Genomic DNA, 13,668 nt, shown 5'->3' on the forward strand with positions numbered 1-13,668 from the left:
CAAAAGCATTTAGTCCCCTGCTGTCCTTATCAGTCTTCAGAACTGCCTCTGGACACTAATGTGCTCTAGGCTGGAACCTTTTTTTTAAAGAGTAAACAGTAGCGTGAGGGTTTGAGGGGGGTAACCTGAGACTGTAACGGGGGGGTTTTATTTCTGGAGAAGTCACGTGGTTTAGTTAGAGTCAACAGACCAGTCGCGTCTGATCTTGGAGAGTCTGATCTGAAAGTTTGCATGAGATTTTTGTACGGTTAACTTTATGTAAATGATTGTTGTAAAGCGTTGACGTGATTCTCCCCGACCGCGATGGGAACTGTGCACAGGCAGTTGGCATCCTATTTAAATGGGCACTGAGAGTTCTTTGTCTATGCAAATATTGGAGTGTTTTGTGCGTGAAAATGCGCATTTGTGGCAAGCGGATTGGAACCGACGCGTAGGAAATCAGCTCCGGGGTTCTAGTGGAGAGAAGAAATCCTCTAATGTGTGCGCGCGTTGGGTAGAATCGGGAGCACTGAGCGCCAGTTTCCTGTGCGCGCTGCGCTGCTTTGACTCCACAACAAGCGAGCACGCGGCTTTGATCAGTAACGCAACACAGACTCAGACTCAGTGTTGAATCCTGGACACGGATGAATGCGTCGTTAGAATCTGACTTGCGCGTGGAAGGAACTTTGGAGCTCTTTGGACTCTTGTTGCGCGTCTTGACCATGCTTTTACTCTCGTTCTGGCGGGAAACCGGTTGCATTTGGGTTCTTGGCGCAGCGCGCAGGGAGGAAGTGTGAGCGGGGACGCGCGCATGAAGCTCGGTCGGATCGCATGAGGCCATGCCCCGGGACCGCGGCAGAGATGACGGCGCTCCGGGCGGAGTGCGGCTTGAAGCGCGCGGATCGGAGGATGTGGAGCGCGGTGGAGTGTCCCGGCGCGGGGGAGCGGACGCCCGGCGGGAGGAGACGGGCGCGCGCCTCAGCCTGCTCGGTAAACCTCTGGTGTATGGAACGCACACCGGGCGCAGGACCGCGCGCTACCGTCGCCTGCAGAACTGCCTGTACAACGTGCTGGAGCGACCGCGCGCCTGGGCTTTCATTTATCACGCATTAGTGTAAGTGGCTCATATGTTTGATCCTTGATGCTGGCATGATGTTCCTAAGTAATTAAGAGCTTCATACGGTGGAGGGCGGCACGGTGGCTAAGTGGGTAATTAATTACTTGTTAAATTATTTGTAATCTCGGCAACTCTCCTATTTATCTGGGCTTGGGACTGGCAGTAAGGGTGAACTAATATGCCCCCCTTCCGCAAATACTAGGTTCACGTAACTTCATGCACTTTCTGTATTTGTGACCCTAGTCTGGGATTAAAACCCCAGGAATTTAAGCACTACTGTGGCCAGCAGTGTGGCTAATACCATTATTATTTACATTTTATACTAAGTATTACTTAATTAAACACTAAGCATTTACAATTTCCATGTTAAAACAAAGTGATCACAAACTAATTGAATTGAATACTAATTAAAGCAAGAATTCTATTATAAAACCTGCAGTTGTATGTATGCTGGCTTCATGCTTTCTTTTTAGTACCAGAATAATATGGTGTGCATAATGTCAACCAAAAATGATGGATGCTAAATTATTCACAAGAAGGAAACCCATGCAGACACTGGGACAACATGCCAAATTTATCACAGACAGTGACAGATGAAGGGATTAAACCCAGGATCCCTGTCGCCTCACAGCAAGAATGTCCTGGGTTCGATCCCCAGGTGGGCCGGTCCGGGTCCTTTCTGTGTAGAGTTTGCATGTTCCCCTTGTGTCTGTGTGGGTTTCCTACGGGTGCTCCGGTTTCCTCCCACGGTCCAAAGACGTGCAAGTGAGGTGAATTGGAGATACTAAATTGTCCAACACTATGTTCTATATAATCGTGTGAGCTGATGAATCTTGTGTAACGAGTAACTACTGTTCCTGTCATTAATGTAACCAAAGTGTAAAACATGACGTTAAAATCCTAATAAACAAACAAACATAAGGTGGATACAGTGCGAGTAGACAGAGAAGACCAGTACAATACATACAAGGCATAAACTGTCCTGTACCGTGCGTTTTTTTAAAACTACTTTTTAAATGTTGACATATTCCAGTTAGGGGCACAGTACAGGATGTCTCTTAAGTCTGGACACATGGGCAAAATGCATATTTAACAACATTTTATTTCATTACAATATGAATCAATAACATCTTCAATGTGTTTTCCACTATTTGTGATGCAATATGTATGTGGGTGTATTTTAGTAAACATATAGTTAGTTATAGTTAGTAATATTTCCTGTGTCCAGACTTTAGGAACACATTGTAATAACTGAAATAAGTAACTGAATTTAGTAGATATGGGGCCAAAGGGGATCTAAACAAAGAAAAATGTCCAGAACATTTGCTTTCAGTGCTTACATTCATATATACACCGATCAGCCATAACATTAAAACCACCTTTGTCCATTTTATCAGCTCCACTTACCATATAGAAACACTTTGAAGTTCTACAATTACTGACTGTAGTCCATCTGTTTCTCTACATACTTTTTTAGCCTGCTTTCACCCTGTTCTTCAATGGTCAGGAACACCACAGAGCAGGTATTATTTAGGTGATGGATCATTCTCAGCACTGCAGTGACAATGACATGTTGGTGGTGTGTTAGTGTGTGTTGTGCTGGTATGAGTGGATCAGACACAGCAGCGCTGCTGGAGTTTTTAAATACCGTGTCCACTCACTGTCCACTCTATTAGACACTCCTACCTAGTTGGTTCACCTTGTAGATGTAAAGTCAGAGACGATCGCTCATCTATTGCTGCTGTTTGAGTTGGTCATCTTCTAGACCTTCATCAGTGGTCACAGAACACTGCCCACGGGGCGCTGTTGGCTGGATATTTTTGGTTGGTGGACTATTCTCAGTCCAGCAGTGACAGTGAGGTGTTTAAAAACTCCAGCAGCATTGCTGTGTCTTTTTCACTCACACCAGCACAACACACACTAACACACCACCACCATGTCAGTGTCACTGCAGTGCTGAGAATGATCCACCACCCAAATAATACCTGCTCTGTAGTGGTCCTGTGGGGAGAGTCCTGACCATTGAAGAACAGCGTGAAAGGGGGGTAACAAAGCATGCAGAGAAACAGATAGACTACAGTCAGTAACGTGCTTCTATATGGTAAGTGGAGCTGATAAAATGGACAGTGAGTGTAGAAACAAGGAGGTGGTTTTAATGTTATGGCTGATCAGTGTAAAAAAAAAAAAAAAAAAAAAAAAAAAAATATATACAAAATGCATGACTGACACTGCAGTTTATCTCCAGAATCTCTCAATAATCCCTTTTATAGAGCTGAAAGTAATCAGGGATTTCCAGCAGTGGTTCTGGATTAGGCTACATTTGTCTAAGGCAATATGGCAAAATCATATCACATATTTGGCCACATAAGTATTTTTATTTTTGTGTTTTGCTAATGGGATCGATAATGAGCTTGGTTTAATATGCAAGACTTATGCCAAAATGGTACCCACATGAACCCCTCAGGTGGCATAAAGTTCATATTGGTGCCCCCTGGTTAAGCATAAAAACACAATTTTAAATCAGATGTAATAAAACCTATTTTTATTAGGAATTGAAAACATAAGATACACTATATGGACAAAAGTATATGGACACCTTTCCTTATTTTTGAGTTTTGGTGTTTTAGTATGTTTAGATTAGAATTTATTTTGATTATGTGTGACCTTCATGAGTAAGACGTGGAACAGATTGTGTGTGATTCTGTACACTTTACCAGCACTGACCTAGGTGCATTTTTAGTTGTTCCAGTGGATCTTTCGAAACTTGAGATTGGCCAATCCACAGTGGTTGTCTGTCATGGAAATCTACCTGATCCAGTCTGTTCTTCAGGAGGAACAGTAAAGCAATCTGTGCTGGAAAAACCCCGCAGAATGGGACGTATCTATGAGGAGGGTTGGACAGCTTTTATCTGTTGTAATGTGCACTGCCTGCTTCCCGGTGCTTTAGATAACCGACAAGCATTTGCTCAGTGGAGGTCATTTACTCTGGCCTCTCTGGTAATTGGGCTTTTCAGATCCGCTCGCAGCGACTCAAGGGACGCTGCAGATAAAGGCCAACACTCTTGTGATGATAAAACTGTGGAGTGTAATGAAATGGGTCTTATTACCTGGGGAGTCCACACACTGCACGTGTTCGTGCCCCACCCCCCATTCAACTATAATTAGCCTTTTTTTTTTTAGATCTGATTTTGACTCAATGGTAAAACACAAGTGAATTAATTAGTAAAACTTAGTTTATGGGCAAAGGGGGGGGGGGGGGGCGGGGTTACGGTGGCTCAGTGGGTAGTACTGTCGCCTCACAGCAAGACGGTCCTGGGTTCGATCCCCAGGTGGAGCGTTCCATGTACTTTCTGTGTAAAGTTTGCATGTTCTCCCCATGTCTGCCTGGGTTTCCTCCGGGAGCTCTGGTTTCCTCCCACAGTCCAAAGACATGCAAATTAGGTGGATTGAAAATACAAAATTGTGCCTGACTGTGTTTGATATTAAAGGAATTTAACTGATGAATCTTGTGTAACCAGTGACTACCTGTCCTGTCATGAATGTAACCAAAGTGTAACCATAAATATTTCCCAGAGTGGCATCGCAATGGATTGGCGTCCTGTTCTGAGTGTTAGTGCGGTGCACCCAGTGATTTCGGGGGAAAACCAGACCCAAAACAACACATATTTTGCCAACAATGTATGCATTTGTGCTGAAAATTAAAATAATATTAAACAATCAAATTAGTTTTGCCCTTATGAAAACTACATTTGGGTACAGTGTTGTTTGTTTGCAGATGCAGATCAGTGTATAAGCATGACATGTTTACATTATTTTAAACAAAGGCCTCATGAAAACCGTTATGTAAAGAAACTACCAGCATAAGCGCAGGCAAAGCCTGTATTAAAAAAAAACATTAAAAAAAGACTTATTTAACCTTAATTTAAAGGTTATTTAAATTCCACTTCATTGGACTTGATAACATAAGCACACAAGTTATTATTCATTGTCTTCTAGTCAAAGATGAACACTTCTTTTAAAAGTACAATTTAGTTTTGTTCTTACTGTATGCTTCAGTTAAGTTCCAGTTAGGTTCTTTTGTGTAGAAGTTCTGCATTTCATGTGAGTTTATTCTTTTCTAAATTTGTGTGAATTTTCAGCTAGATTGATTGTTCGTTTTTTGCCTAATAAAGGTAAAAATATTATAAAATGTGGTTGGCTCTGTCTTGCTGCTGACTGAAGAACCCATAGACTTTAGTCTATAGCAGCCAGCCAATATTAAGCAAATTAAGCCGCTCAGGTGGCGCAGTGGTATAGTATGCTAGCTCACCAGAGTTGGGGTTTCAATTACATCGTATCGAATCTCAGCTCTGCCTTTCCGACTGGGCTGGGCGACAGCATGAACAACGATTGGCTGCTGTTCATGGTTAGAGGGTAAGAAAGTCGGATCATAGGTCCTCATGACTGGTGCAACTGCGGCCCCTGCTGGCTGACTGATGACGCCTGCACAGGGCTGAGGAATAATGCTGGTGGGGGTGTGGCCCTTTGTACACAGTGCCCGTCAAGTGTATGAACTCGACTCGTGCAGGTGAAAAATGCAGTCTGTACTGACTGTATGTGCCGAAGGGGGCGTATGTCAGTTGAGAGGCGTCCTCAGTCAGGGGTGAAGGGTCGAATCAGTATAGAGGACGCGCGTACTCAGGGTAATTGGACACGACTAGATTAGGGGAGAAAAATAGAAAATCCCCCCCAAAAAAAAAAATTAAGCAAATTAAGCAGATAATATTGAGCAAAAAGCCTGGTGAAATGACTTTGAGCAGGAGTTATGTAATGTGGGAAATGACACAAGGAGATATCTTTAATGTAGCTAGTGAGGTAATGTTAGCTTATTTCCATCTGCTCAATGCCTGGACGGTACATAATACAGCAGATAATCGTCATAAACCGGGTTTCCATTCAAACGTTTCGCAAGTGTAAAGCGCATTTATGAAGTATCGGCAGAAAAAAAAGCGGAAAATGTTGCGTTTCCATCAACTACAGTTATGCGAAAAATCCTTTACATCACGTGAGAGACGTCGGGCAGAACGAGCAATGGCCCGTCTAATGTGGGCTCAAATCTCCGTGCCACTGCGACGTTCACCTCGCATCTGGGAACGTAAACGCACTAAACAATTTCGGGAGCACATTGTTCAGAACCATTTTTCAGACGAGCTTTGGATCAAGAATTTCAGAATGTCAAAATCAGCCTTTGATGAGCTATGCACCATGATCGGGTCATCTGTAGAGCCGAAAGTTTACAGTCACCGGCCACCTGCGCCAACTGAAAAGAGGATTGCTATTGCCTTGTACAAGCTGGCCACTTGTGCGGAGTACAGGGTAGTGGGCGAGACGTTCGGCGTAACAACAGTTCACCGTAGTGTATACGCTGTATGCCAAGCAATAACATCAAAACTAATGAAACATTACGTCGTATTACCAAATGCGCAGGAGGCAGAGGAAATAGCACAGCATGATTATGCAGCGCACCACATACCACAGGTGTACGGTGCACTGGATGGTACACACATTCCAATCCTCCCTCCAGCAGTCGGGTACAGGGACTATGTACATAGAAAGGGATGGCCATCGATTGTTTTGCAGGCACTTGTGGATGACCAGTTGTTGATTCGTGATGTATGTGTTGGCTCTCTCGGCAACACACATAACGCAGCAGTTATTAATACATCACACCTTTTCAGGTACACTACACACGTTGACAGTGATTCAGTTTTAAAATATATATTTAAATATATATATATATATATATATATATATATACAGTGTATCACGAAAGTGAGTACACCCCTCACATTTCTGCAAATATTTCATTATATCTTTTCATGGGACAACACTATAGACATGAAACTTGGATATAACTAAGAGTAGTCAGTGTACAACTTGTATAGCAGTGTAGATTTACTGTCTTCTGAAAATAACTCAACACACAGCCATTAATGTCTAAATAGCTGGCAACATAAGTGAGTACACCCCACAGTGAACATGTCCAAATTGTGCCTAAAGTGTCAATATTTTGTGTGACCACCATTATTATCACTGCCTTAACTCTCCTGGGCATGGAATTCACCAGAGCTGCACAGGTTGCTACTGGAATCCTCTTCCACTCCTCCGTGATGACATCACGGAGCTGGTGGATGTTAGACACCTTAAACTCCTCCACCTTCCACTTGAGGATGCGCCACAGGTGCTCAATTGGGTTTAGTCCATCACCTTTACCTTCAGCTTCCTCAGCAAGGCAGTTGTCATCTTGGAGGTTGTGTTTGGGGTCGTTATCCTGTTGGAAAACTGCCATGAGGCCCAGTTTTCGAAGGGAGGGGATCATGCTCTGTTTCAGAATGTCACAGTACATGTTGGAATTCATGTTTCCCTCAATGAACTGCAGCTCCCCAGTGCCAGCAACACTCATGCAGCCCAAGACCATGATGCTACCACCACCATGCTTGACTGTAGGCAAGATACAGTTGTCTTGGTACTTCTCACCAGGGCGCCGCCACACATGCTGGACACCATCTGAGCCAAACAAGTTTATCTTGGTCTCGTCAGACCACAGGGCATTCCAGTAATCCATGTTCTTGGACTGCTTGTCTTCAGCAAACTGTTTGCTGGCTTTCTTGTGCGTCAGCTTCCTTCTGGGATGACGACCATGCAGACCGAGTTGATGCAGTGTGCGGCGTATGGTCTGAGCACTGACAGGCTGACCTCCCACGTCTTCAACCTCTGCAGCAATGCTGGCAGCACTCATGTGTCTATTTTTTAAAGCCAACCTCTGGATATGACGCCGAACACGTGGACTCAACTTCTTTGGTCGACCCTGGCGAAGCCTGTTCCGAGTGGAACCTGTCCTGGAAAACCGCTGTATGACCTTGGCCACCATGCTGTAGCTCAGTTTCAGGGTGTTAGCAATCTTCTTATAGCCCAGGCCATCTTTGTGGAGAGCAACAATTATATTTCTCACATCCTCAGAGAGTTCTTTGCCATGAGGTGCCATGTTGAATATCCAGTGGCCAGTATGAGAGAATTGTACCCAAAACACCAAATTTAACAGCCCTGCTCCCCATTTACACCTGGGACCTTGACACATGGCACCAGGGAGGGACAACGACACATTTGGGCACAATTTGGACATGTTCACTGTGGGGTGTACTCACTTATGTTGCCAGCTATTTAGACATTAATGGCTGTGTGTTGAGTTATTTTCAGAAGACAGTAAATCTACACTGCTATACAAGCTGTACACTGACTACTCTAAGTTATATCCAAGTTTCATGTCTATAGTGTTGTCCCATGAAAAGATATAATGAAATATTTGCAGAAATGTGAGGGGTGTACTCACTTTCGTGATACACTGTATACAGTGGGGTCAAAAAGTATTTAGTCAGCCACTGATTGTGCAAGTTCTCCTACTTAGAAAGATGAGAGAGGTCTGTAATTTTCATCATAGGTACACTTCAACTATGAGAGACAAAATGAGAAAAAAAAAATCCAGGAAATCACATTGTAGAAATTTTAAAGAATTTATTTGTAAATTCTGGTGGAAAATAAGTATTTGGTCAATAACAAAAGTTCAACTCAATACTTTGTAACATAACCTTTGTTGGCAATGACAGAGGTCAAACGTTTCCTGTAAGTCTTCACCAGGTTTGCACACACTGTAGCTGGTATTTTGGCCCATTCCTCCATGCAGATCTCCTCTAGAGCAGTGATGTTTTGGGGCTGTCGCTGGGCAACACGGACTCCACAAATTTTCTATGGGGTCTGGAGACTGGTTAGGCCACTCCAGGACGTTGAAATGCTTTTTACGGAGCCACTCCTTCGTTTGGGATCATTGTCATGCTGGAAGACCCAGCCACGTTCCATCTTCAATGCTCTCACTGATGAAAGGAGGTTTTGGCTTAAAATCTCACGATACATGGTCCCGTTCATTCTTCCCTTAACACGGATCAGTCGTCCTGTCCCCTTTGCAGAAAAACAGCCCCAAAGCATGATGTTTCCACCCCCATGCTTCACAGTAGGTATGGTGTTCTTGGGTTCTTCTTCTTCCTCCAAACACGACGAGTTGAGTTTTTACCAAAAAGTTCCATTTTGGTTTCATCTGACCACATGATATTCTCCCAATCCTCTTCTGGATCATCCATATGCTCTCTGGCAAACTTCAGACGGGCCTGGACATGTACTGGCTTAAGCAGGGGGACACGCCTGGCACTGCAGGATTTGAGTCCCTCTCGGCGTAGTGTGTTACTGATGGTAGCCTTTGTTACTTTGGTCCCAGCTCTCTGCAGGTCATTCATCAGGTCCCTCCGTGTAGTTCTGGGATTTTTGCTCACCGTTCTCATGATCATTTTGACCCCACGGGATGAGATCTTGCGTGGGGCCTCAGATCGAGGGAGATTATCAATGGTCTTGTATGTCTTCCATTTTCTTACAATTGCTCCCACAGTTGATTTATTCACACCAACCTGCTTGCCTATTGTAGATTCACTCTTCCCAGCCTGGTGCAGGTCTACAATTTTCTTCCTGGTGTCCTTTGACAGCTCTTTGGTCTTGGCCATGGTTGAGTTTGGAGTCTGACTGTTTGAGGCTGTGGACAGGTGTCTTTTATACAGATAACGAGGTCAAACAGGTGCCATTAATACAGGTAACGAGTGGAGGACAGAAGAGCCTCTTAAAGAAGTAGTTACAGGTCTGTGAGAGCCAGAAATCTTGCTTGTTTGTGGGTGACCAAATACTTATTTTCCACCATAATTTACAAATAAATTCTTTAAAAATCTTTCCTGGATTTTTTTTTTCTCATTTTGTCTCTCATAGTTGAAGTGTACCTATGATGAAAATTACAGACCTCTCTCATCTTTCTAAGTAGGAGAACCTGCACAATCAGTGGCTGACTAAATACTTTTTGACCCCACTGTATATATGCGTGTGTGTGTGACTTAGACCTTGAAACGTCATGGTTTATTCGCAAAACCCGCTTCCATCCCCTTTTTTCGCATTTCGGTGGTGCGATATTCTAAGTTTTCCACCTTCCAGCGTGAAAACTATTTTTGCGATATTTGGGTCTTTTTTCGAATTTTGAGCTTTTCCATCCAGGTTTTTTAATGCGCATTTTCAAAATTTGCAAAAAGTTGGTGGATGGAAAACCATCTATATACAGTCTCTGTCTCAGAGCCACACAAATGACTGTGGATAATATATAATACCAAACCAATGTTGAGAGCACATCAATAGCGCAGTGGAATAGAACCCTCTCCCTGTTTTAGCCAGCAAGTTAACGCTCCTCAGCTAGCGTAAACTGCTGGTCTGGTCTGCACTGAGCACAAACAAAACAGGGAAATTGACTGAATCGCAGCAGTTAAAGCAGTTCTGCAAAAAGACCTATCTATAAGCCTGATCTCCTGGTTTCTACACACAGCTCCACTTACCATATAGAAGCACTTTGTAGTTCTACAATTACTGATTGTAGTCCATCTATTTCTCTACATACCTTTTAGCCTGCTTTCACCCTGTTCTTCGATGGTCAGGGCCACCACAGAGCAGGTCTTATTTAGGTGGTGGATCATTCTCAGCACTGCAGTGACACTGACATGGAGGTGGTGTGTTAGTGTGAGTTGTGCTGGTATGAGTGGATCAGACACAGCAATGCTGCTGGAGTTTTTAAACACATCACTGTCAGTGCTGTACTGAGAATAGTCCACCAACCAAAAATATATCCAGGCAACAGCAAATCGTGGGCAGACACACACTCAAACTGATTCTAATCTTCACATCATTGCAACAGCAAGAGGAAACTCAATTTGAAAGTAACACCAAAGATCACTTTTTGTCATCTTTAAATACGTATGGCAGACCACGTGGCAACACAGCAGTCATGCACTGTGTTTTACAAAACTTCCCTTTTCCTCATACTTAAATGTCAAAGACTGAAATTAGTAGTCAGGTTAGAGGTTCGGTAATGTGCTATGGGGTCGTCGTGTTATTGCTGTACAGAGCTATTCAACCTGAAACTAACAGGTTTTCAGGAACAGGTTCAGTCATTCATTTGACTACTGTGTAGAAAGCAAGCACCACGTTTAGCAATTCTGTACGTCTCACTTCCTTTGTCAGTTTCTTCTGCTGTAACGGCTGTAACGTTGGCTGCCATACTCAAACCACAAAACAGGAAGGGGGAAGGAAGACACTGATGCCAACTTGCTTTCACTTTGTGTCTCCTTCACCCAGAAACGCTGCTGATAATAAATACAAGTGTGAGGGGGGTTGTTTGTCTGTCTCTTTTGTTTATTTGTTGTGTCTGTGCTCAGTTGGACTGAGGACAGACTGATGTTTAGCATGAACAGCTCCCTTATAAGAGGGTTTTCCATCCACCAACTTTTTGCGAATTTTGAAAATGCTGGATGGAAAAGCTCGAAATTCGAAAAAAGACCCAAATATCGCAAAAAAAGAGTTTTCACGCTTGAACGAGGTGGAAAAGTTAGAATATCGCATCGCCGAAATGCGAAAAAAGGGGATGGAAGCGGGTTTTGCGAATAAACGATGACGTTTCAAGCTCTAAGTCACATGATTTCGATTTACGTAGTCCCTGTACCCGACTGCTGGAGGGAGGATTGGAATGTGTGTACCATCCAGTGCACCGTACACCTGTGGTATGTGGTGCGCTGCATAATCATGCTGTGCTATTTCCTCTGCCTCCTGCGCATTTGGTAATACGACGTAATGTTTCATTAGTTTTGATGTTATTTCTTGGCATACAGCGTATGAACTGTTGTTACGCTTACGCCGAATGTCTCGCCCACTACCCTGTACTCCGCACAAGTGGCCAGCTTGTACAAGGCAATAGCAATCCTCTTTTCAGTTGGCGCAGGTGGCCGGTGACTGTAAACTTTCGGCTCTACAGATGACACGATCATGGTGCATAACTTATCAAAGGCTGATTTTGACATTCTGAAATTCTTGATCCAAAGCTCGTCTGAAAAATGGTTCTGCACAATGTGCTCCCAAAATTGTTTAGTGCGTTTACGTTCCCAGATGCGAGGTGAACGTCGCCGTGGCACAGAGATTTGAGCCCACATTAGATGGGCCATTTCTCGTTCTTCCCGACGTCTCTTAGCTGCAAACAACATAACCATAAAAAGATGGCAAATGGTTGTAAATATAATTCTACTTAGCAAAAACTAGCAAAAACCGAATTAAATCTCTCCATCTTGCTCGTTTCTCTGCAGCGCGTTGACGCGTCATGTAAAGGTTTTTTCGCATAACTGTAGTTGATGGCGACATTTTTCGCTTTTTTTCTGCCAGTATTTCGTAAATGCGCATTACACTTGCGAAACGTTTGGATAGAAACCCGGTTATAGTGTGAAATAATATTTTCTTACTTACAAGGTTTGAAGCTTTTTTCTTTTTACTTCAAGCTTCAAGTATTTATTTTTCAAGCTGCAATATCAATACAATGTAGCATTTATCACAGATCTAAAATAAACCAAAATAAGTCTGATTTCTGGAACGTTTTGTACAAAAAGTGTGCTTATTGTGGGTTTTCTAAAATTATGCTGGATAAATATTATATATATGGTCAAATAAATGACCAGCGGTGTAGAAAAATACACTATACAAGGATGACTTCTCTGTGCCCATTAAAACAGCCTGTTGAACAGCACTCATTTAACTGAGCCACATTTTGAGATCTGTTCATATCTTCACATGATGAGTCATGTCTAAGCTACTTCAGGTCCCAAGATGATCAGTACATACTACATAAGTACAAACTACATAATACAGTCTGTTTATATTTTTATGCTGATAGAACATTTGCCAGATAGGTCAGACATAACTAAAGAACCATCAAGAAACAGATCTGCAATAAATTAGAAGCTGCTTAAAGGCTGTCCTGACAAAAAGAGGTCCCTGCTCCAAAATCAGGATCTGAAGAGCATCTGAGACTAAACATGGAGACTAAAAGCTTTTGAATTACAGTTTTGTGGTCAAATAAAACTGATTCAGTTATTTAATTAACTACAATATCCAACAGTTTGTTTCAATTAAAATGCTGATGCATTTAGCCCCAATAACAGTGTACCTACTGTTAAGCATGCTGGTAGAATAACATCCTGGTGCCTTACAGAAAGTGGATGATATAGATTTTTAACACAACACCAAGTCACAAGCCAGAAGTTTACATTCTGAACAGACTCAATTAAATTCATGAAGGTTTTGTTTGGACATGAATAATAAGTTGCAATTATGTGGTCACAGAAAATGAACAGGGCGGCACGGTGGGTAGCACCGTCACCTCACAGCAAGAACATCCTGGGTTTGATTTCTAGATGGAGCAGTGTGGTTGCGTTCCGTGTGGAATTTGCATGTTCTCCCTGTGTCCTTATGGATTTCATCATGCAGGAACATGCAGTCAGGTAAACTGGATACTAAATTTGCCCCTAGATGTGTGTGTATGTGAGTTAAGGTGTGAATGTGTGTCTGCCCTGCGATAGACTGGCGTCCTGTTCAGGGTGTTTCTGTGTGCCTTGCGCCCAGTGACAGCTGGGATGGGA

General features: G+C 43.1%; 1 protein-coding gene across 1 annotated transcript in view; it reads left to right on the top strand.

Moving 5' to 3' along the window:
* The first annotated feature begins 285 nt into the window (after positions 1-285).
* Positions 286-13,668, top strand: part of kcnq5b (potassium voltage-gated channel, KQT-like subfamily, member 5b) — a 170,924-nt gene continuing 157,541 nt past the window's right edge. The window contains exon 1 of the mRNA XM_063009305.1: positions 286-1,093. Coding sequence (XP_062865375.1) covers positions 819-1,093 — 275 coding nt within the window. The 5' untranslated portion in view covers positions 286-818. The remainder of the gene's footprint in view (positions 1,094-13,668) is intronic.

Source organism: Trichomycterus rosablanca, chromosome 15 (assembly GCF_030014385.1).
Source record: "Trichomycterus rosablanca isolate fTriRos1 chromosome 15, fTriRos1.hap1, whole genome shotgun sequence".
NCBI lineage: Eukaryota > Metazoa > Chordata > Actinopteri > Siluriformes > Trichomycteridae > Trichomycterus > Trichomycterus rosablanca.